Source organism: Trichoplax adhaerens, genomic scaffold (genome assembly GCF_000150275.1).
Source record: "Trichoplax adhaerens TRIADscaffold_3 genomic scaffold, whole genome shotgun sequence".
NCBI classification, from domain to species: Eukaryota; Metazoa; Placozoa; class Uniplacotomia; order Trichoplacea; family Trichoplacidae; genus Trichoplax; species Trichoplax adhaerens.
Window position 1 is genome coordinate 135646 of NW_002060945.1, and position 25716 is coordinate 161361.

Here is a 25716-nt window from a genome sequence, read left to right on the forward strand (position 1 = left end):
TATATCATTCAAAACAAGAGCATAGAGCTGTCTATAACTTGCAGTAATAATTCAATCAATAAAATGATAAATAAGGCAGATTAGTATGATTACTTTCTTTAATGTTACTTTAAATTACGTTAAGGCAAAGGTGAATAAATGACCATTGAACATTATAATTATTTCGGAAGTTATTTTATCCATACATTTTTACATCAACAGATATTATTTTTAATGCATATTAAAATATAAAATAGTTATTTCCTGTCAATACAAAATTTTTGAAATTCAAATTTACAAGCCGATTCAAATACCACGAGTCTTGATCTACTAGGTAATCGAGATTAATACAGTTAAGACATTTTAACTTTAAGAGAATATTGAATTTGACTAATTAAAACATTTAGATCTCCATAAACTTTTAATAATTGTTCAGGTGTTAACGTATTCAATTCGCCACGATCAAAATGATCTCGCAATAATTGTGTTAAATCTACAACCGTACGCTCTTGCAAATTGTCATTTTCTATACTTCGATATTGATCTTCGCTTTCACGCCTAGCTTCATATTGCTCGCGGCCTAGGTTTACCTCAGTGTCCGAATTATTTTTGCAAGCATCGTTATCATCATTTTTTACTACATCATTACTATCGTTACAGTTATTATCTTGATTCATGTGATCTTTCGTGATGCTGTCATTCTGGATTTCTTTGCCTTTGATAATTTCATTAGTATCACCACTTAGTTCACTTTCATTTAAAGAGACTGATAAATCGTCCGATTCATGACTAATGCTTCGAAATGCAGCAGGAACAACAGATTGATCAGTCTCTTGATTACCTTCATCAGTTTCAGTTAAGACGATTTTTCCATTAGATTTAACTATTGTCTTAGTATCCTAATTAATAAAAACGTAACCCATTAACGATAATATTTAGTCAATATAGAAGATTTCTAAAGCGATTAATTAAAAATTAAATTACGTAGTACGATGAATAACCTGTAAATTTTGAAATTTCCTTAAAGCGTTTTTAATATTAGGAATTTTGGGGGATCGAATAGGTAAAGACTGGACTTGATTTTCGGATAACGAACATAAATCGCCTACTGTACAAATATTCATAGCACGTACAAGTTGTTCTAGTCCTCTTGAACAAGATAATGACGACATCAAGGATGGTAAAACTTGATTTATTGGCTCTTGGCATTCTACTAGGTCAGGAAATATACAGTTATTACTTAAAATTTTATCTTGATATTTCGATATCGGTGTCGAAGGGCTGGCGTTAACAGCATTATCTTTGATGTTAATTGGTGCTACTGGAGATATAACAATATTTTTCTTATCTTGGATATCGGAAGTAGTCGTATATCCTACAATATTAACAAATGGGATTTTAATGGAATCTATTATATATAAATACTTTCCATAGAACCTCCATAAATAATTACACACTACATTCTAAGAGTATTGTTGATTTATTTCTTACCGTTAACGCTGATATCGTCATGGCTAGTTTTAGTCTCAGAAGGAATAGCAAAAGTAACGCGACGTGCCTATAAAAAAGAGGACATCAACATAAGAGCACAAATTATGTGATATCACGTAGGCTTCATTCTTGCGTAATAAAGTAACTGAAAATATAGTTAGTATAATAATTACTTTTCCAGAAGGCGAAGGAGAATCTAAGCTACTCCATCGCTTTAGTATACCAGTTGGCGAGGTTTTGGGAGAAAAAGGTATTGGAGGGCGTTTTTGTACAGGAGAATTAAGGTTTGCACTTGGAAAAGTAAACTGGATATTATTTTCTTTCGGCGTAATATCTGTACTTGCATCGATTTCCATTCGTAGATTGTTGCCGCCACTAAGTGCAGCTTTACCGTCTTCATGATCTGTTACATCGGATGATAATAGCGTTTCACTTGTAGGATAACTGCTGCAGTTACCACGTTGTATTTCCGAGTTCTTTTCATTTTTTGCTGATTCAACAATACCCTCCTTCGATTTAACAGGCGACTCTGGTACAACTTTCACTGAGTTATCTTTTATCGTTGTAGTCGATCCATCCTTTTCTTGTTGTTTTACCCCAACTGAATGAGTGTCGCATTCTTTCAGAATGACTACGAGTGAATCGTTTACACCTAATTTCCCATCAGCATCATTCTTCAATGTTTGAGGCTGTAACGCTCGAGTGACTTCATTGATGCTTACAATTTCTACATTAATTAGACAATAAAAGAGAAATTAGACTAAATGCCCCAAATATTAGCTACTTCTAACTCAGACTTATAGTATATACCCTCCGAATCCATCATTTCGGTCATACTTGTACCATCTTGAGACTGATCTAATCCGTTGTACATTGCTGGGTGCTCTCTATACACGCAAAGATTTTTAATGTATAAGAAAAATATAAAAAATATATAATAATAAATTACCTATCAAATACTGTAAGCTGTTAAATTAAGGTATAAACTGATGAAGACTAAAGACATAAATATCCTGGAGATAATTACTTTCTAGTTTCTAATACATCTTTCTGATGCTCCGTTAAAAGTCTGGGCTTCTTAGGTGAAGGAGGAATTGCTACAAATCCCTACGATTGCAATATTAATTATAATTAATCGAGGAATAAAAATGGTTAGACCTTTAACTATTACCTCCATTTCATCGTCCACTGATAAAGGTAATTTTCTTCGAGCTGAAGAAGCATGTGGAGAAAATCGTCCATCTTTCTGGCCTCGACTGGAAGAAGAGGCTGGCGTAGCCTGCTATGACATAGATCAGAAAAAGTATTTAGAAAATGGTAATCTTCAGTTATAGATGCAATCACATAAAACTGTTATGGTAATAAAATCTTGACTGGAGATTGCACAGTTAGTATTTTGTTCTACCTTAAACGGTGACATTCGTTGTATCGTGCTTTCAACTTTAGCAGCTTTGCGTAAGAAGCTGCCTGTAACGTGAGTCGGCGTTGACATCGTGGTACTAGGTACTTCTTCATTAGCTAGAGATGGTTCTTCGAACTAAATAGAATGTATCGGCGTAATGAGCATTAGACTTACAAAAATTAAATCAGCCTTCTCGAGTTATATATAATAATAGATAATGATTATGTATTCCACCTGTTCAATTTGACATTCGTCATCCTCTTCGTCATGATTCTATGATTAACAGTAAAGCAATTGTGTAAGTTTCAGCAATATCAGTATAGCCTAAAGACGATATCCAGATAAAATTTAATGCAAATCGCCGACTTGAAACTTACATCTTCCCATCCTGGCAATGCGATTGGTGTTGTTTTCCTAAGTGTTGTAAACTTGGACCTAATTAGAAAGTTTATCCCTTATTGCAATGCCAAATTTAATGTTAATCACTATCCACTAAACAGCTACTCCAAATCAGTCTTTACCGCAATGAAATTGGATAGGTAAGAGGTGATGAGGTAGCGAAAGTTGCATTCCAGAAAACTAGCATACGATTCTGTATCTGTCGTTTCGAATTACATAGTGTTCCTTCCTGTAGATATCAGAGAGAACTTGCTTAAAACTTCACAGATATTCTCATATGAATAAAATTATCATCATAAATTTAAATACCAAAATTGGAGCAATGATCTTAAGCAAGTCAGAATCATATGGCAACATGTATCGACTTTGTAAGCAAGTTAAAATTATATCCAAAAGCCTCTCAATCTAAAAACAGATCAATAACTTTAGTAATTTTGCTCTATGAACATCTTCCGTAATTTAATCAAATCTTTCTGTCTTACCTTGTTGGATATAGATACCGGAAAATGCTGTCGCGTCTTTTTCCTTTCGATAGAGTACAGATTAGAATTTAGAAATTAATTACAAGCCAAATAGAATCATCTTGGATAAACTGATTAATAATAAGGATTTGTTTTGCCACATACCGCTTGTCCGTATCTTTTAACAAAAGCCCTAGACCAAGTGAAAGTTTTTCTAATGTCGATCGAATAGCAATCGAGCCAGAGATGTGGCCAAAAACAAGCGCTAGCATATTGACCAGTACAATAAGTGAAGAATTTTCATTCTGCCGGCTCTACAAGTAATTGTAACAAACGCTTTTTGTCAAATTATTGTCATACTTTCCTGAAAATACAAAACGAATCATTTCAAACTTACTCTATTCTCACGGTATCCGGCTGAAGTTACGGTTTCCGTAAGAAGTCTTAACATCTCAATTAGCGCCGATAGCTTATGATGTTTTTGATTTCTAGGATTCGTCTTGGATCGACCATCATCAACAATGGTCGATACCGTCGATAATTCCATACAATCAACAATAACAGATGTAGTTTCCATAGTCGCATCAAAGAAGGTATTCTCCTATATATTCAATATTTAGTGGAATTAAATCAAGACATGTCTTAAAAAATTTATACCATTAACTCGTAAATATGTAAGTACAAACAAAATTTTTACTAACCAATAGATTTTCCTTTGTCACCACTTTTAACAGGCGCTTACATAGTGTATGTACGACTTCACTTAAATCTAATAATTTTTAAGTTACAATCTTCGTTAATATTTCAAAGTATTAACTGAAATCTTACAGTACGTGATCTCGAAACGAACGTATTACAGAAATAGTCAAAATAGTGTATTTAGGCAATTACAAATGATAAACATACCAACGGATGGTATCAGTGACGAGCAACGCATGAATGTTCGAAATAATTCCTCCCAAACCTTCAGTATTTGTTTACTTGCATCCTAAAGAATCCGACAGAAGTCATAGGTAATTACTCTTTACCTGGCAACATTACAGTGACATATTTTGCTTTATTTTTGACACCAACAGTTAAATACGTCAGAATAACTAACCTGATTCAATTCATAATTTAATATATAAGTAAACGGAAATTCTAATACATTATATATACAATCGAAGACTGGTTCCAAGCCACCCTGATTAACTTCATTGGTCTAAAAACAGTGATTCATTAGCACTTGGTAATACATAATATTTTTACAAGTATTTTTTCTTACAAGTCTAACTGATTCCAAAAGTCCTTTTGCCAAGACAGTCCATAGTTGATCAAGATGTAATTTATGTAATTGACTATCAAATTATAGAAGGTTTTTAGAAATCAATTAAAAACAATTCGACATTTACATGAATTAGCGTCATTACTCACTAATTTCAGAAGCGATATTATAAAATTTATGTAAAATATACTATCAATATAGCAAAACAAAGTGATAAAAAATTACTTCGCAATTATTTCATTTTACCTTTCCTTTAACACGGATAAAATGCGATCGAAAGTATCAAGGTTCCTAGAAGATCCCTCCGAAACTAACCCTATGATCTTACTATAAAGCGATATGAACCTACCAAGGTGTTTTGGTATCTCTGTTACTTCAAAAAATCAAACAACACCGATATACAACTATCAGATACAATTTTTAAAATCTAACCTTTCTGAATAATTGTTGCTATTTGTTATTTGTATCAGTTCAGACAGTATCTTCTCAACAAGGATCACTACACATTCCTTCTAATTAAAAGAATCAGATTTGAATATATTAGAACTGACAAGAACAACCAACCGAGCAAAATCTATAATTAATGTACTACCTTGTTGGTATCTTCTGTCTTTGATACCCGATCACTTAGACCAGTCAATATGATATTTGGCAACGTGAGAAAAGCATCTATAATAGTCTGGCATACATAAAATTGCAAGTTATAAATTACGATAACAGAATAAACCAGAACTCATTCAGAAATATTGATTTAGCGTACTAAATTAGTTTCTGGAGATTGTGCAAAAACCATTAAAAGATATTGTAATGCACCCATAACCAAATCAGTAGGGATTTGATGATTCTTAAACTTATCTATCGTAAAAGTTTCAAATGTAACACTTAAAAAACCACCTAACTTAGAAATTTAACGTGAATAAATCTATTTGTAAGATTATAAGTTTTTGTCCTTTATTTTGCAGAGATCAAAATGGATCAATTAGTTATTTTCGACTTACTTTCTTGAATTGCTTGTGATAATCTGTCAATCAAGGATATCCATAATTTCGAAAGAAGATTTTCTACGTAATAGGAAAATACTATTAGTTCAAACGAGATCTTGGTTTAACGAACAAATAAAAGTCGCAATCTCACCTTCTAGCTTGTTTTGTAACGTTCTAGATGCAGTTACAATACAGTTAAAAAATAAATTGTAATATTCCAAAAATATTTCACCACTAGTTTCATAGATGTTGCAAGGTAGTGGATCTGAAAGTAGTCAATAAATTTATAAAATTAAAGTTAATGACTTGGGCCAAAGCTGCTTTTGTGAATGATTAAATTATGACTACCGCAGCAAGAAGTAATATAGTTCTGCTGGACAAACCTAATCGGAAGCGTAAGGGGCTCTTTCTCTTAGAATCATTTAGGTAATGATAAAGAGCTTCACATCCTAAAGAAACTACATTTTCATATCCTGGGCCAGTTTTAAAATTTAATTGGGGCGTTTGTGGACTTGTCGATGACAGGACGAAACTTTGGGTGCCAGGCATGGACTTATTCGTAGGAGTAGAAGTTAGATCAGAAGGAAGACAATCTCCATTCGCGCTTTCAAGCGATTTAATGTAGTCTCGATTTGTCACCTGACTTCCAAAGCAATATATTAATAATGGAAGGCAAATCTAAGCATAAAGAAATCAATAGAAGACGACATTAAAAGATTTTGATAGTGAATAATCAAGGTAAGAGTTGATACAATATTAAAAGAAAACAGTGCTAGATAATGGCACATGACCGCACTTCTTTGAATAAAGCCGGTGAATGCTTATTCATAGACTTAATCAGATGCCACCAAGTCAAGATACGACTTTCATTTAGAACAGGAGGTGTATCTTCTGAGGATTTAATCTATAGCGATGATGTAGAAATTGCGTACTTAAGAAACTCTTGTACAGAAGATACTGACATGATCATTACATATCAAGGCTACAAATTAACAGCATTCTATCATTATTATTATTTTAAATCTTTCTTGTTATAGACATTAATCTAGCATCTTGCATAAGATTCTGAGGTATTACACCGGCGCAGATGCTAAAATTGTATTTCACTTACCATAATTGGTGTACTCAAGAGTTTTCTCTTTTTGGGGCTGGTTGTTAAATCTAAATTCAGAATTTACTTCAACGTTAAATTGCTTTAAATTTTAAGCGTAAAGATTAACTTTGCAACATACCGGTATAAGATACAAAACTATCAATAAAGTGTCGCCAGTTAGCGTAAGCTTCCAGTAAAATGTCAATCGATTTATTTTTAAAACCCTGGTCACAACAATAAAGTATCCAATGGATTAAAAAACGAAATTAAATTAAAGGAACATTAATTTCACTTAAATTCACCATTTCCATTATTTTTAACATATCATTCAGAAGAGATCCACTTCGATGTAAAACCTTTTAACAAAGTAATAAAAAAATATGTTAATTAACAATTTAGAAATGCTATAACACCGATTGATCACGTCTACCTTTCCCAATAGAATAATGTAGTAGCGCCATGCTCGTAGAGCACTAATTTCTCGTCTTTCAGCCATCATTTTGCCCATCTCATCTATTAAATTCTTTAACATAGCAATCCAGGTATAGAAAATTAAGAATATAAAACAATTACTTCCAGAGACGATGAAATACCATCACTTAAACTTACGGCCTTAAGATCTGGAATAAGAACGCGGATTAACTCTTCCTGTGATGATAGCAGCAATGGTAATGCTGACTCCATGACAACAAGTGCTCTTTCTGCGACTTTCACAGCTGAATTAAGCATTACTGGATAAACCAGTATTCCCCATTTAGCAACGTTGGCACGCATTGTATTTGGTACTTGTTCAATCAATCTAAATAATTCGATAAATGAACATGGATTTATTTACAGTGTAATTTTAATCTCGAATAATCGGTGAATCTAACAATAAAATGATAAGACGATTCGATATAATGAGCTTTAAAATTGAACCTTAAGATCACATTCATAGCTTCAAATTCGACAGTTGCAGACTGAAAGCCACCGGATAACAGTACGTGTTCTAAGGCTGGAAGGACAACACTAACCTAATATATTGATCATTTATTAATATTCTTTGTTTAATATCACACGTATAGATTGATGATGTAACAACAGCCAAAATTGGTCTCTTACTTGATTTGCAACAATATCGGAGTTTATATTTTGCTTTGCAACGCACCATAAAGCCCTAGTACACCTGTTTTTGTCATGGGTACTGACGATAGCACTGCAAAGAGCTATAAGATATTGATAGCGTCAATACAGTATCTGCTTAGTGAAGTATCAGCAATTAGAAATGCTAAATATAAGTTTAAACATACCTTTTAGCATGCCAATTGCAACGTCATCCGGTAAAGAACTGCAAAACGACATAAAACAGTAGATAATTAGTACATAGGACAGACAATTTACGCGTACTCAATATATACTGGTATAAGTATAATTGCTATCTAATATCAGGTGATAGTAAAGAAGTCTTAGTGAGCTGAACTTGCCCAGCAATTCGTGCATGATACAAGCAATAGCCAAGTGCTTGCAAAGACGCCAGAGCTAGTTCTCGGGGATCGCTTAAAATATCTCTCTATAAGATAAAATTTTTTCATATGGTAAAAATAAATAATGTTCACGCAAGTATAGCTAGCTGCTTAGTAGAACTCATAACCAGTTTTGTATTTTGTACAAAATCAACTACTAATTAATTTGATAAGATTTAAGAACTCTAATTAAACAATTTCAAGAATCATAATTTACTGCTATTCAGTTATAGCCCAAAAAACTAATGACAAACATACTTTTAAAATAAAAGCAGAAAAATATCGAGTAGAATAAAAAGTTCCTTCAAAATAATCTACGAAAAATATCCTTTAGCCGATAGCAATGAAATTTACATAGATGGAAAAATTGGTGCAAGATATGATGATGGTTGATTAGGCTCTAAGAATGATACTATACGTGGCTAGCAGTACTGTAGTAAGTAAGTAGGGTAATTAAAGAGTTTAATTGATTCTAATTCTACCGAATAGCCATACAAAAATATACTAGATACCTACAGTAAAGTGTAAAGCAATTTTAATGTGATACAGTAGAATGCAGAGCTGATAGGTAAAATTACAATGCGGTGTAACGCATGGCACCTTTGATTAATCAATTATTAATAATGAGAACTTAAGAATAGAAGTAAGTTTAATCTATTTTTGCGAATGTAAGAGAAGAGCGTACATTATCGACGCTGGAAATCTGAGTTTGCAAATGTAATGTAATGTACGATCATGTGTTATACAAGTGGACAGCCTGCGATGGTGGCAAGTAGTGAATACAAGAGCTGTAAATTGTAAGCATGGATGTATATTAACTTAATGCAACAAAATGGCATCATTGCAGATAACCGACAAGCTCTAAAAATGATAGCATAATACCATCATGATTACAGTGCTACGTACCTTGACAACAGAGCACAATATTGTCGCATTTCGACATATTTCATCGACTAGAATATCTTGATCATCATGGCGCAAACGTCTAGTAGAAATATATCATGTTTAATACAAGTAGGTTGTGTAATCACTTTACTATTATACCTAAGCACCATAGCTTTTAACTTTGCAAATACGGTCCACAAAGTAAAAATATAGTATCGTTTAATGGCTAACGGCCACGACATGTTAAAGCTATAATAGGCATAAGCATATACTGTACTGTACTGTAGATAGTCATCCATAGCAATTCGTATATGATAAACTGATCAATATTCGAACGACGTAGTACGATGAAAGAAAGTCGATAAACCAAAGGATAGCTTTTATCGCTGACTATTTGTAATCTAATTTTACCCTATTAACCCGATAAAAGTTTAGCAACGTATTGAACTTACTCAGTTAATGTCAGGTAGGCATCGATACGATCTTCATCGGGTGCAGTCTTATCACCTAAACTAACTAATAATGATTTGAATGCTCCATGGCGAGGTGCTGTAGCAACCATCATATTCGAGTCTTGCACGCAATCTACTAATGTAACAAGCACTCCAATTGACCTCCACCAGAGTCTTTTTCTTAACCTATCATCATCAAGCAGATCATTATTAAAAGATCAATAAGATGGAAAATCAATTCTCACGTTAACCCAGATACTACGCTATCTACAGTAAGACGCCAGACATCATTTGCGACTTACTGACTAAACTAAAGCATGATTGTAACGTAGAACAAAGTACGTCCTCGTCGACAACAATCAAATAAGTTTCTATTACCCTGTAGACAACAACTATTAACCTAGACGTAGCAAGCAATCTTCTACCAGATTGTACCATGAAATCCTATTTCCTATTCTACCTTAATAAGATTAATGATTAACTATGTAGGATTTACACGCTGCTCGTCTAGGGCACCATCTTCCCTACTACACAAAACATTAACATCATGCTACTATTTTACGATCAATATTGACTGTCGTCTCTTTATTACATCAATATGTTCCAACAGACTTGTTAATAACTATAAAAGGCCTACAGTCTATAACAGAGAAGAAGAACAACAAATTGAACATGCCATCGGCCATCTTACCTCTTGATCTAAACACCTCGAAAAATTGCGCGAAATGCAATTCGCGCCAACATGAAATACAGTAGGCGTGGGGAGATCTACAGTATGATGTGCTGTACAGTGTACAGTGCTCAGTCCTGGAGTACTGTACACTGTACCAGGAACTTCTGAGACAAGTACTGTACACAGTACAGTACAGTGTTTGTTTCAGGAGTCTCTGACTGACGAATCATACAGTGCAGTAGGGAATGAATATACCGCACCAGACGGACAGACCTCCATAGCACCGAATCCATGTTAAATAGCTAATTAATTATTTAATTATTTAGACAAGTACTGTACTGTACACTGTACCGTACAGTAGCTACAGTACAGTGTTTGTGTCAAGAGTCTCTGACTGGCTAATCATACAGTGCAGTAGGGTACGAATATACCGCACCAGACGGACAGACCTCTATAGCACTGAATCCATGTTGAATAGCTATTTAATTAATTATTTAATTATTTATGCACTAGCAAAACCACATACGAGTCCATGGCAAAATCCTTGAAAATTTCGCGAATTGAAGGGTTAATTCAACATTGTGATATGCCGATGCAGCATACCACCATTACCAGGTCCTTTTCTAGCGACTAATAGTCCATGAAAGGGTCGTTTGGCATGCTTAATTAATTAAAATGTCCAGGCCGACTATTTACTCCTGGTCATTTGGACTATATTATCATCCAAATCACCTGCCGCTGACTCATTTTGCTCGATTACGGCAGACGTTTTCAGTAGTAGGGTAGAAATGTAGAATAGAATGACTAAAACGACTACTTTGAACACCAGTAAGCTGCATCTGGACAAAAATAATGTCACATATGGTAATGATTCGTTCTGTCAGAAAGTAATTCCATTCGCATGACATCATTTTTGTCTGGACAATACAGTGCTATATTATTATTTTTACTTTTAGTAGTCGCCCTAGATGCTTATTCTATATTACGACCTTAGACTACTAAAGGCAATGGCAGCAAATGCAGAGCAAAATAGTGTCTGTATTATCTCTAGAACTTTCACGTCTCTCTCTTTTTTAGTTTACATTAGTACAGTACTGTACTGCAAATCAGCTGAGCTACTGCCTGCTGAGTATTCAACACGGTTCGTATTACTATGTATGTATTAAGCGGAGTCGGGAATAGGGAGGGAGGCCTATTAGTATTATTTATTTACTGTTCAATATTATTAAACTCTTACATTTTTGTTATAAATGTCAGAAAACTTCTAGTACAGTAGTCTGATGATGCAGGCTTCGCTTTCGAGCAGTCAAATGAAAATATCGATATATTCGTATGTTATATAGTCATTTTGACTCTGCAGTCTGAGAAATCTTATGCACTGTATGTAGATAATATTATTATTATTTATTTATACGTTCAGTATTATATACTAATGGGTTAAGGAAAGAGACTGTATGATGGAAATTGCAAAATTCCTAAAACCTAGCCGTACAGTAGATGTACAAACTATATCACTCAATAATAACTGTATAAAGGCCCAGGTAATGAAAAATCACACTCAGCAGAACTTCTTGATACGGTAATTGCGAAAGAAAATGACTAATCATGAATTCAGATCGCAATGGAAGGATATAGGAATTGAATCCTCACTCGAACCAACAGGAACTGCATGGAAGAATATTTAATAGAAACTACAGTACGTGGAAAAGATAACAACAGAAAAATGTAAAAGAATAACATCAGACTCTAATACGAGCAAATGGCCAGTAACATAGCAAGTCGCGAATGAATATTCTATTAATCTCTGCCAAAAGAAGTAGATTTCTGAGTACTGTCAGCCTTAGAAGTCTCTGTATCAGTACGGAGACAAGGCTGAAGCACTGCTAAAAGATGAACAACTTTCTTATACTTGAACTTACTAAGCCCTTTAGAAATGTATACCTTACTTAAGTGGGTGATAACCTGCATGTCCACTCGACTACAGTAAACTAAAGTTATAATTATCATTTAGCTAAGGCTAATTGCTTCAAACTGATACATTGAAATCAATTATGGAACAGGCTCATCCAGCTAGAGCAACAGCATATAAAAGCTGTAAGCCCTCTTTATTCAAGGTAAATGAGCAACAATTAAAATTCCACAAACGGTATACAGAAATTTTGATTATCTGAAATGAAGAATAACAACGTACAATGATAGCACTGCACGATAGACTACATGCAATAGGTATAACACGATATGATCTTGTTGCATAGTGATAACTTTTGCACTGCAACAGTACCAAAAGCTGCTGATCTCAAGAAGCACAGCTTTATATCAGTAAAAGCTCAGAATTAGAATTTGCAGCGATAGGACACATTCGCCAGCTTTCGTCCACTAAATAACTGTACCATAAATGCAGAATTTGCAATCATTCACAAATCAAAAACAACTATATACGTATTATATGCATGTATACATGTAGTAGAGTACATTAAAAAATAATCACGTCAGTTTGACGTAACCACATGCCATTTAAAAAAACTACTCTTTCCTTTCTAATTGTTATACAGGACTATTATACAAATGCGTATATAGCCATAAATTGGCTATAAAGTTTACAATGCGACCAGGAAATGGCTAATTAATCCATGAATTGACACATGAATAAGTTTATCTGCAACTGCAATTACAATAGCACTTCGTTTTATTATACTTTAAATTTTTTTCAATGATGAAGCTAAAAGCAGTCTTATTTTACTGATTTTATTGACCATCGGTATGGGTTGTACTCCAATTAGTAATCTTCAAACATTCTATGAATGGTATGTTCATCAACTTGTGTTTGCAAAGAGTCTAAAATATCCCACCATTTGAAGAGAAAGCTCTTGGCAATCAGTCTGAACCACGGTGTTATCACGATATTATTGGCATCAGCAGTATCGAGTATTTCTTTGAGTTCTTCTTTACTAACATAGCGATAACTCATGACCTCATTCGGCTGCATGTCTACCTCAACATCACGCTGTATGAATAGGATATAGTCAATTTCATGCTCTCCCCAAGTTTCGTTGGACTTTGCCTTATAATGAATTCTCGTTAGGAAGCGAAAATCATCGAGCGGAACCTAAATAATACATAGTATTGCATTCAGGGTTAGCGTTAGCGTTCGATTGAAGTTATCAGTATTCATTCGTTTGATACAGTGGCATATAATTTGATGCTTTTACGTAGCATGACGTACTTTCATGATGTATCATGCATAGCTAGTTATAATGATACACAAGCAACGCCAAGTATGCACCGAACAAAATTGATAACAGTATTTCAAACCAGGGACTTCTATAAGAGAAAATTGTTCGAAGTCCCTGTCCAAACTTACAAGCGGACAGTAGTTTATACAAGACAACTAAGGCTTTTATACAGACTCTACAGTACAGTACAGTAGTTAACTGTGATCGTTGCAAAAAGTTTTCAACTTTCCTAAGTAATATTGAATCTATAAAAGCACAAAGTCACTGGATTGACTCTAGATTATACAATATAGTTCGATGTATAGTACTAAGATAAAATTATACTTCTAAACAATCTATTTTCTACCTGCTCAGCTTTTATTCCTAATTCATGGAATAACTTTCTTTGAGCAGCACGCTTAACACCCATAAAATTTTCCTTTTCCAACTCGTTGGGGCAATATAATGGATGACTGCAACAAGTATTGGTAAAATAGCCAGGAAAGGTAATTTTAGCCATTGATCTCTGTTGCAAAAGTAGCTCTCCTTTCGAATTGAAAAGGAAACAGCTGAAAGCCCTATGAAGGAGGCCTTGGCTAATATTCTCATTGAGATGGCATTTACGTTTACTATCATGGCCAATAACTTCATCCTCTGCATTGACAACAATGCATTCTTCTTCTAACAATTTGACTTGTTCAGAGTCTAACGATTCTAATTGATGTTCCTTCGTCATAGCTTGGAGTTGTTTGATACACCTAAAAGTTGGACAGTTACGTAGTCTAGTTGATTTTTAATTTAAGCTAATTGAATTAAATATGGAGATCAACGGGAAAAATTTTCAAGGAAAATTCGTCCTACTGCTAGCACAAGTAATGTACAGTACAGTACAGTACGATCATTCACTATACTATGTACTGTACCTTACAGTATACAGTACAGTACAGTACACTCGTTGGTCAGCAAGAGTTTGAATGTGCAAAACGACTTGTCATCGCTGTTAGGGTCACCTCTTTGACGACATGGGTTTGTCTCCTGCTATTGAAGCAATCGCTTCACTCAAAGGTATGACCATTTATTTTGCACATTCTATTTGTCGTGCTGTAACCTAATACAGTACAGTACAGTACTGTAGTACAGTACTACTAGTTGAATGCGTAGAGATCACGCCACTGGCGTTGGCCCATCAGGGCGTTACAGGAAGAAAGTACATAGTACTGTACTGTACAGTGCCTGTTAATACTGTACACTGTAGAGGACTGGAGACTTGGCTTACTATACTGTACAGTACTGTTCAGTCATTGTGCAGAAAAGCTTGGAGTACACGTGATAGCTAGAAGGCCAAAATTGCAAATCTTGCAAGCAATTTCACCACCTAAAGATTCGACAGTCTTGTATAGTATCGCTTGACTAGGGATCATTTTCTATTTTACGCTACTTCAAGAGGAAATAAGATTGTCAACTACCTCAAATCAGTCAGAGTCATCCTATCATACGTCAGAAATTGAATCAATTTGAGCCAAGCTTGTGGAATGGAAGTGCCAACAAGAGTCGTTGCATTGCGATTTTATAGGTCTTTGCTTCGTAGTGGAGCTAAATTACGTTATACGGATAGAGATTTCTATCGAAGATTAATTCGAACAGAATTCGAAAAAAATCGAAACCTTACTAATCCTAAAGATATCAAATTTCAAATAAAAGTATGCCATTACCAATAGTTCGGCTTACTAATGTCCAGTATCTTTGCAATTTTATTTCAACACGTTGACAACCTGTGCAATAGCATTATTACCACTGTATAGTTTACGCGTATGCTATTTCAGTTCGTGTTGTATGATAGGACAAGGCCCCTATGTGAATCAATCAATTCGACCTGAAATAGTGTACTTATGCTATACTTTATTAATATTCAGTGGTTCCACCAAGTCCTAACGTAGGTATAATAATAGATAAGTTGCAAAATTTTACTAAACCTTATACAGAATACCCTATAGGATCACGCTAGGATACATGTCTAAAGGGTTGTTATAATATAATGCATCACTTCGCTATGTCAATTTACTATTGCCTTTCGAACGCTACATCTTTCCATTATGAAATGGATCCTGTGAGCGAATAGTAAGCATATTTTCAAAAGGAATGGTCGTCCGGTTTACAAAGCTTTAAAACTCATAGTATGGAAGTGAAATTAAATACGATATTTTCTCTTGAATTCCTATTTGAGATTGCAAACATACCAAATTATTACCCACTTAAACAGTCAAAATTTGTGATTCTTATGAAGTTAATTACGTAATTATCTAAACTGTTCACTTAAACTGTATTAACTCTAGGAGCAAATGCCCTTTAGGGTACTGTAAGCATAATGCACAGCACAACAAAAGTATTATAAAGATATTGTACTGTATGGTTAATTTTATTAACGTTGTCCTGATATTAAAACCCTTGCGACCATAAGTAAATACTATTGGTTCTACCTCAATGCAATAATATCTTTCACTATTGTAAATCTTAATATTAAAGCAACTTTTCTACAGCGCTTTACCTCATAAACTAACTTTTCGAATATTTATTATCCCAGAAAGCAAAGTTCCTATGTAATAGAAACTTGAATGGCCTGATATAGAGATTTTACTAGTTGATAATTCAAGCAGGTAATGATTAACTAAATCTTTATTTCTAAAGTTTCATAGCTTGAACTCATTAAACGCTAAACTTAACTTAGGCAGAGTAATATTTGTAATCTGAATTAGTACGGTATATATAGATTAAGTTTTTAATGGCATATGAATCACCTACTTAACTACTTATGTTTTCATAGATTTATGCATTAAAACATTACACCTAAAAGATGAAACCGAACATTAATGGCAAGATATCAATACATAGTTAAATTTACCAATGGTGTATTTACTGGCGGAGTTCTTATGGTTTTCCTGTATTGACACATGCCTAGGACAGTAACTAAACCGACAATAAAATCTATCACAGGTCGCCAATACTATACTTGCGATAGAATAACATAAAATAAGTTATAACTATATACTGCATATACAGTGCAAATTCCTGGATTAGTAATTATAATTTCATTACTGTTATATACTTATTATTGACATGCATTGCAATTGCTTTATAATCAAATTATTTTGTATGAAATGATAAAAGGCATATAAGACTAGAACGATATACTCGTACGTATGTGGTGTATACGAGTATACCTGACCAATGTCATCGTAGTGTGCTAGGCTTGTATTATAGTAATATAGTTTGTATACATGTCCATCATTATTGGTTGCCATGATCTATGCAATGCTAGAATCGGGCAGAAGTACTTTACAATGCATTACATTATATTAATATACGCGTATGTTATAAATATATCTGTAAGTATGTAAGCGTTGCACAGAATACTGCCCTCCACATCAATAAGAATAGCGCTTTTGATATGGATCTCACATTGACACTCAGTGAATATAACAATTATAAGAAATCGTAAAATTGAAACTAAGTCACTAAAATTAATACCAAGTAGTATCTCAATACAATCTTGCTGTAGAACAGTTCTTGGAATCTGCAACAAACTACAGTATTTATATTGCAGTCTTATAGCAAATGCCTTTTATAAGACATAATTATGCGATGCAAAATAAATAATCTCATTTTATACCTCGCTTAAAGGAATCAATCAATTCTTGCACTCTAAATGATAACGACAGTATCTACCCTAACCCTAACATTGTGCACTACCTGAAAACTATTATAATTCAACTAAACTGCATGTGAGTTTCATCTAATACCTAGAATTAGCTGTTCTGCAATAGCTAGAACGATCGATCGATCTGATGGTTGTAACTTTAGGCAGTCATCACTGATTTGAAACTCGCTCTGTGTAAGATATCCGAACTATTGTAATAACAGCCAAAAACCGAACCTCTGACACTCCTACCAAAGACTACAAATAAAGTAAGGGGAATTTCATAGCACAACTATGAAAACACTTTATAAAGTACTTGATGGTTCACCTTTTAAAAGTGAGATTTTATCTATTATGCTGATTATGTCCTTCCTACTGTAAAACGTTTACTGTATGCAAATAGAATAGGAGCAGGTTTCTAGCGCCGATTTTAGTAACATCGCCAATAGTCTTACACTATTTGTGTACGTTACTCAATGAGTTTAGGCTTAGTACTTTTCTCTATCAGTTGTACTGTACAACAGTAATTCAATAAAAACACTACCTTTTCGTAGAGTTGGAATTTATATATAAAATTTTATAAACTTCTTAATATGCTTATTAGCACCGAGTAATATTTGCTGAAGCAAAATACTGCGGCATTTTTCATGTATTTGAATAAACCATCTACCTACGCTAATTGCAAATATGACAATAGCAAGCCATAAAAAATTGCAAAAGTGTACTGGAGCTTTGACCAGTATCTATACTCCAGTTACGTCATAATGGCACGTATTATAATCATCTAATATAGCACAAATATGTAATACCTCAGACAGTTAAAAATGTAGCTTATGAAGTGGTAATGGAATAGAAATATAAATAACGAGATAATGATAAAGTTAAGCATTGCACTGCATCATAAGTAATCTTCCGGAATGACAACATTAGTCTGTTTTCCATGCATAGTCAAGAAATTGCATAATTTTCTCATATAATGTAAAGACAATAGCAACATCCAGGCAAACACGTCCAAGGCGAGGAGTTGTACCTTTATAGAATCTATCGAAATTGCGGATACAAACGGTTAGTTAGTACAGCAACTTAATCATCCTCATGTTATCACTATAGATGAGAAAGAGTAACTTACGCGAAGAAACCTTCATTTCTTGCAATCTTTTGGACACAGTCGACAAATCCCTTATATTTGTGAGCATCGAGACCCTGAATTTTAAAAAGAAGACGTAAGAATTTGTATTATAAATAGTGGTTTAGCACAATACGTATATAGTACCTGCATTCTAGTTTTTACGACATCAAGCGGGGTATTTCCAAAGACACTAGCAGCACCAGCGATAAATCCACTAGTAAACGTTTGCCAAATCTTAGCTTTTTCTTTGGAATCTCCCTGTAAGTACGACTTGATCCGGTTATAAACGAAAAAGCGTATCATTTGGTTGGAACCCTGCTTCAATATTGTCGCAGTTAAGCCTTGATATGTTCCTCGAAATCCTGTGTTTATCAATTAAAAGTATATAATTAATGACTCAAGACTTATGAAACTGTTTAAATATATGAGATATGAACTACGATTGAAGTTTATAATATAAATTTTTGACGCGAGTGTCATTTTAAGCAAGACATATTATGGTGATAATAGGCATTAGGTACATGTAGGTAATCAAGGGTTTACCTTCCTCTCTTACAATAGTTCTAACACCATGAAAGAACCCTTTATACTTTGGATTTGGTTGAGTTTGATCGTGAATAAACTTAACTTTTACAGTCTCCATAGGACAAACAATTAATATTGCTTCACCAACACCTGCACCTAAACCACATAACAGCGTTCTACCGCCACTTAGATTACCCTTTTCATCGACTAGGCGATTTCTCAAAAATTCATACACGGAAAACCTGTATGGAAAATGAGGTACTATAAACGTACATATACAAGTAGTACCGATTATAGAATCGGTAAGCAGAAATAAACCTTAACAATGCTACTTTCAATTATCATGCACTCCTCATTTACCTCACAGATGCCTTGGGTATAGAACCATATAATAAAGAGCTTAATCCTCGATATAAGCCTAGGAAACCATGATTCTTGACAGTTACTTTAACACAATCTATAGGTCCTTTATACTGCGGTTTCGCTGAACGCTCATCTAATTGTAACTGTGTCTTGACGTATTCTGTAGGAAATGTTATACATATCTCCAGACCACCAGCAATTCCACCTGCATATTAATAATACAGAATATACATCGATTAGAAACTTTGCAATTCCGTACCACGCACATAACCATAGCACCATGATTCAATTTTTCTTGATTGCATATCGTATCACATCTGTAGCCAATACTAGCCAACGTCACTACTAAGTACACTAAACGGAGGAATTAACTAGTTTATCCAATGGAATGTACAGTGTAATATTGTACTGGATTATCGTTTCAATTCGGTAGTTTATCCTAATGCCCGTAGGTAATTTTCGAATCGATCGGAGTAGAGACCCCGAGAATCTGATATACTCTCTAGATCGGAGGCGTAACGTAATCTTGTAAGGTGTACAGTACAGTACATGTACACTATCCGGCACTGAAGGTACATACAGTACATTACAGTACTGCACAGTACAACGTTTAACTATGAAAAGTAAATTCACGCCAACAAGTATCAAGCTAATCATAACATTTCAATAACATCATCATGGCGCATTCACCATTACACGGAAGAATTATAGGATCATCAATATGATAGCATCATTGGAAATGGACAAGTTGACTAACCTGCCAAGATTGCTTTTACAGGATGCTTTTTCTTGCCTCCAGCGGGAGCAGCCGCTGCTACTATATTGCGGCCTAAAAATGGATGAATCTTGTTCTTTGGTGGATTATTAATCAAGTTTTTTTCATTTATTCCAGGTGTGGAAGCCTTGGTCATTAACAGCTCCATATTACACTACAACCTTGCCGTAATATGTAATGTTCTATTAAAAAAAATTGAAAAGCCTGGCGTTAAACCAAACTAAACCGAAGAGGTTAATAAATGATTAAGCGCCGAGGCCAAAGGTTTCATAGAAAACTTTGAAATCCCCAAATTCGGTCTTTAATACCCGTGCTGCTATCAGAGCCTACGGTGGCTGCTTCTACAGTACAGTACAGACAATTACAATACAATCTGTACGCTCCTTCCTGGCAACTCCCACGTTGATGAACCAAAGCAAACCACGCTGCCCTTTATTACAGTACTCGGTGTCACTGGCATGGTCGCTCTCTTTTACTACCCGACGGTTATACAGTGTACTGTACTGTAGTACTGTAAGAGCCAGTCATACCACATTACAGTACAGTACATCACTGGATTGACGTGTACACTGTGTAGTTAAGGTCACAGGCAGCTACGCCTGCTCAGTGTTCACAGTTTGGTTTCAAGTCCTGCGCAGACAGAGCCAGAGGTAACATGTAGCTTAACCCCGAGTAACCCCGAGTTACAGTACAGTACTGCAGCGCTTTAGAATTTTGCTTAACCACCATACTGTAGACGAATTGGATTAACCCCAAGTAACCCCGAGTTAGAGTACTGTAGAGTACTATAGAATACATAAAAGAAAGAAACCACAGTAGAAAATTAAATTAATTAGATTAAAATTGTCGTGGATCAAAGATATAATCCATCAACACTAAAAATAGCTTCAATTTAGCGCTAACTCTGAATGAAATACTATACTATAAATATTGTATAGGGTTACGCTTGATGATTTTCTTTTATTTTCTACCTATTGAATCTGACCATCGAGGTAGAAAGACTTTATTTTTCACCTTTAATATTATTACCAGTTCAATCTGGTTCAATGAACTTATTGTGTACAATTGCAAATTACTGTACTGTACAGTATAATTAATTAATTAATTACAGTGTACACTGCGTTACAAATTGGCTTACCAGGAAGAGTTGGTGTGCATGTTTTAGGGTTAACCATGGACGTACGTACGGTACAGTAGTTACTCATAAACAGTATTATACTGTACGAGTATGTTAATATGTTCTACTGCTTCTTATATTTTCCAATTGTCAATAAAACAGATAGACTTGTCGCAATTGGTTTAAAAAAGCTTACAATGCAAAACAATGTCCATTGTAGAGTATAATAGCATTTAGCATTTACTGTACTGTATTCTTTCAGTACACTACAGCACAGTACACAATCAGAATCAGAATCTCTGATCACATGATGCAATAGAAAGCTTCTCCTTCTCCTGCTCCCGTGACGCGAATAAAAAGCGAAAAATTGCATGATAGTCACGAGTCTCATTATTTAGCTCATCAGACACAGTACAGTAACTGTACCCGTACTGTGCTGTACAGTACTGTACTGTACTGTACAGTGCTCTTCTAGGTACTGTAAAAGTGTACTGTACACTACTGTAGGGAACTGCACGGTCTGTACTGTACAGTACAGTACTCACTCTACAGTACAGTACTTCAATACGGTGCGTTGATTGCATGATATTTAAATACGGTTAAACAAATAACGCCGAGAAGTCTTTTATGTCTATAGTGTCTGAAGAATTTATCATTTTGGATTAAGTTAAAGCAAGTATTTCTTGTCGAGCCAACTTAGCTGAAAGAAAGCTTGAAGCCTAGAAAAATTTGTAAGTTTAAAAAAATTAGACAGCTATAATATTATAATCCATCAATGCTTTAGGAGAGTGAAAGTTTTATCATTGTACTGTGCTCAGTGCTAACGCTCAAATATTAGCAATCTTGATATCTTTTTTTGTAAAGTTTTTGCAAAGCATCAGTGCAGTGCTGTCAGGGTTGAGTGCAATGATATTGAAAATGTCTGTTAATTCCTGGATAGAAAGAGAAATGGGATCATAGCTAGGTCTAGGACTATCGAATTACGAATATTGTTGCTCATAAGCTAGCAATTAGGAAATGAAAATAGTCGTCATTATGAACCGTTTGATGTGAGCATCGAAGCAGAGCTGCTTCGATATTTTCCTTTTACTGTATACAAAAAGCAAAATGAATTGAGTAGTCATCGAATATACCAACTTTAGCAATAATCATAGCCTGTTCTAACATACTGTACTGACGTTAGAAGTAATAAATTAACTTGTAACTACACCAACTGCTGATTGGAGATGGAGCACTCGATCGCATTCATCACCTTTCCGATCAAACCTTGTCAGTAAGTCATAAAGACATGATCCTTCGATGAACTAGTACTGTACAGTGTACAGTACACAACAGCAAGGAAACATACTCAAAACAGACTCTACACACTGGTGTACTACTGTACAGTATTGTACTTTCTATCAGCATTTACGGTACTGTAACACGTAGAGTTTTTTCTTAACTCTATGACTGCACTGTACACTCAGTACAGTATGATGTCATCTTAACTGTACGGTGTGTGAATCACGCGAAGCGACTGAATCGAACCAAACGTTCTTAGTACGCTACGTTACCATAGAGCCGAGCTTCTGACAAGAATGTGATGCTAGTAAATTAATTAATAGGATATAGAAAGATTTGACCGTACAGTATATGGAATCTTTTGACGATACTAATACTTGCAAACTACTGGAATAGTGAAGCAATTGATTACCTTAAAAAGTAAAATAAAATGAAACTAAACTTACTTACTTGTCTTCACCATGTGTAAAATCAGCACAGTACCATTGACTGAATATCAATATCTATAACGAGAATCCTAGTACAGCCATTTAGCGTTAGCGTACGGCCTTTGTCATAATTTACAAGTATGTACGTATTGTACTTGGTATGATTTATGATCACTAAAATTAAACCTAACCGTATCGATTTAAACATTAAAGCGGCAATCTTCTACAATACATTTCTTAATATACGTATTGAGTAGTGATTGATTGTACCGGCACTGTTGGTTGCACAGTTTCATAAGAATACTTAAATTGATCGATGAAATTAAATTAATAATTCATTACATGTTATTATAATCAATATTACTACGGAGAACAGTTCACTTTTTGCCTATTAGATGACAATGCTTCTACTCTGATCATTGTATTTCACTCTGCTAAACTATGAATCTGAATCCCATGCAGTATGTGTGTAATACTATAATAGTTCGCAGATTTAAAAGTGTTTTCCTTACTCTTTCCTTTTATCAGGATAATGAAGACCATTTTAATAACATTAGCCGCTGTCTTAGTGGTTGTTAATGCTGCCGTTTGTCCAGGTGGGCAATCTGAATGTCCAGCTGGTACTACCTGCTGCAACCTAGGTAGTGGTCAGTATGGATGCTGTCCATTCCCTAACGCTACATGTTGCGCGGATCACGAACACTGCTGCCCTGGTGGATACACATGCAATACTGGTGCTGGCACTTGCCAAGTAGGTACTACAGTAATTACTATGCGAAAGAAAATTCCAGCTACACCTGCTCCTGCCAAGAATGGAGTATGTCCTGATGGTCAGTCTGAATGCCCGACTGGAACAACCTGTTGTATATCAGCCTCTGGTGCTTACGGTTGCTGCCCATTCCCTAATGCAAGTTGCTGCTCAGATAAAGAACACTGCTGCCCAAGTGGTTATACATGTGATGTTTCAGCTGGTACATGTACAATGGGTCCCTTGCAATTACCTATGTATGCTAGATTTGATGCTAAAAAAAATAACAAAAAGGTAAAGGTTAGCCAACCAGCTAGTAATGGAGTTTGCCCAGATGGTACTTCGGAATGCCCAGTAGGTACTACATGCTGCAAGTCAGCTTCTGGTTCGTATGGTTGTTGCCCATACCCCAATGCTACTTGCTGCTCCGATATGGAACACTGCTGTCCTAGTGGCTTTACTTGTGATGTTAGCGGTGGTACCTGCCAAATGGGTACTGTAAAATTGCCTATGTTCGCTAAATTATCACCAAAAAAGGTCAAAGCTCCAGCAGCTAACGGTGTTTGCCCCGACGGTATCTCTGAATGCCCTAGCGGTACCACTTGCTGTAAATTAGTATCAGGATCATATGGATGCTGTCCTTATCCCAACGCTGTTTGCTGTTCCGATCATGAGCATTGTTGTCCTAGTGGATACACATGCAATGTTGGTGCTGGTACGTGCCGAGCAGGTAACATCGAAGTGCCCATGTTTGCCAAATTTTCCGTCAAGAAAGTAAAAACTCCAGCATCTAATGGTGTCTGTGCTGATGGCCAATCAGAATGCCCTGCAGGCACAACATGTTGCAAATTAGCTTCCGGCAGTTACGGCTGTTGCCCATATCCAAATGCTACCTGTTGCTCCGATAACGAACATTGCTGCCCTGGCGGATATACATGTAATGTTGGTGCTGGAACTTGCTCCATGGGTACTATCAAGCTACCAATGCTAACTAAAATTCCAGTTATGAAGCGTGCCCCAAGCCCAAAGAATGGAATGTGCCCTGGTGGTCAGTCCGAGTGTCCATCAGGAACTACATGCTGCAAACTAGGATCCGGCTCTTATGGTTGCTGCCCTTTCCCTAATGCAACTTGCTGCTCCGATATGGAACATTGTTGTCCATCAGGATTCACTTGCAATACCGGTGCTGGTACGTGCTCGTTGGGCAAGATAGAACTACCAATGTTTGCCCGAATCTCTGCCAAGAAAGTCGAGAAGTCTAAAAAACCCAAGAAAAACTTCTTCAACATGTTTATTTTGTAAATTAGATCTTAATTGTGTCATTTGTGAACTACCGGCTATTAGGCTGTAGCAAAGTAAATTCATTCCTTAAAATCTTGCAAAAGTAGTAGATATTTTGTGATTGTAATGCAAAATTCTATGCTGTAGTACTGGCTATGACTAAAATAAAGCTACCCGTATTTCTTTATTTATATATTCAGCGAGGCAATGTGTGAACTGTAACATGCAAACTCTAGAAATTTTACTTGCATGTGATGAAAAAAAGTTAATAACTATAATCTGGTGTAGTCGATAATTACTTACAACAGTAACTCTGAATTAATAGAAACTTAGCTATTCCACACAATGAACGGTGACAATAATTCGCATACATTTAAAAATTCTACTTTTAGCACTTTAGTGATTTGGTAAAGCAAAGTAGGCTAATGATTACACATACTGTATTATGCATTGTGGATAGGGCTTAAGATGCAACTAAACACGCACACCTCTAAAATGAAATAAAAGTGATCTAGTAATGTGCTAAAAGTGTAGTTTGAACTTAAAAGGCTATTAGTTTCGTAAGCAAAAATGTCTCCT

General features: G+C 35.1%; 4 protein-coding genes across 4 annotated transcripts; 1 reads left to right on the forward strand and 3 right to left on the reverse strand.

Annotated features, from left to right (window-relative positions):
* Positions 1–332: 332 nt before the first annotated feature.
* Positions 333–10877, reverse strand: TRIADDRAFT_54011 (uncharacterized protein; the record flags this gene model as incomplete). The annotated part of the gene is made up of 38 exons (XM_002110730.1): positions 333–878; positions 981–1354; positions 1471–1537; positions 1644–2197; positions 2281–2357; positions 2498–2577; positions 2642–2752; positions 2876–3007; positions 3107–3145; positions 3250–3307; positions 3394–3500; positions 3754–3796; positions 3898–4046; positions 4130–4333; positions 4434–4501; positions 4639–4720; positions 4832–4933; positions 4997–5069; positions 5243–5341; positions 5429–5508; positions 5589–5675; positions 5757–5851; positions 5995–6057; positions 6131–6244; positions 6363–6657; positions 6776–6883; positions 7091–7140; positions 7212–7296; positions 7375–7428; positions 7503–7595; positions 7682–7871; positions 7991–8085; positions 8174–8277; positions 8362–8399; positions 8557–8621; positions 9481–9559; positions 9912–10097; positions 10858–10877. 38 exons carry the CDS (start codon positions 10875–10877, stop codon positions 333–335), a joined length of 4866 nt encoding a protein of 1621 aa, XP_002110766.1.
* A 2483-nt stretch (positions 10878–13360) lies between these two features.
* TRIADDRAFT_22592 (uncharacterized protein) lies at positions 13361–14532 on the reverse strand (the record flags this gene model as incomplete). Its single annotated transcript, XM_002110731.1, has 2 exons — positions 13361–13690; positions 14164–14532. The coding sequence occupies 2 exons, from the start codon at positions 14530–14532 to the stop codon at positions 13361–13363; spliced, it is 699 nt and encodes a 232-aa protein (XP_002110767.1).
* A 3884-nt stretch (positions 14533–18416) lies between these two features.
* TRIADDRAFT_54013 (uncharacterized protein) lies at positions 18417–20430 on the reverse strand (the record flags this gene model as incomplete). The annotated part of the gene is made up of 6 exons (XM_002110732.1): positions 18417–18531; positions 18620–18693; positions 18764–18981; positions 19163–19386; positions 19505–19712; positions 20265–20430. The coding sequence occupies 6 exons, from the start codon at positions 20428–20430 to the stop codon at positions 18417–18419; spliced, it is 1005 nt and encodes a 334-aa protein (XP_002110768.1).
* Positions 20431–23640: 3210 nt separating this feature from the next.
* On the forward strand, positions 23641–25324 carry TRIADDRAFT_63706 (expressed hypothetical protein; the record flags this gene model as incomplete). The annotated part of the gene is made up of 1 exon (XM_002110192.1): positions 23641–25324. The coding sequence occupies one exon, from the start codon at positions 23641–23643 to the stop codon at positions 25156–25158; it is 1518 nt and encodes a 505-aa protein (XP_002110228.1). The 3' UTR covers positions 25159–25324.
* Positions 25325–25716: the final 392 nt, after the last annotated feature.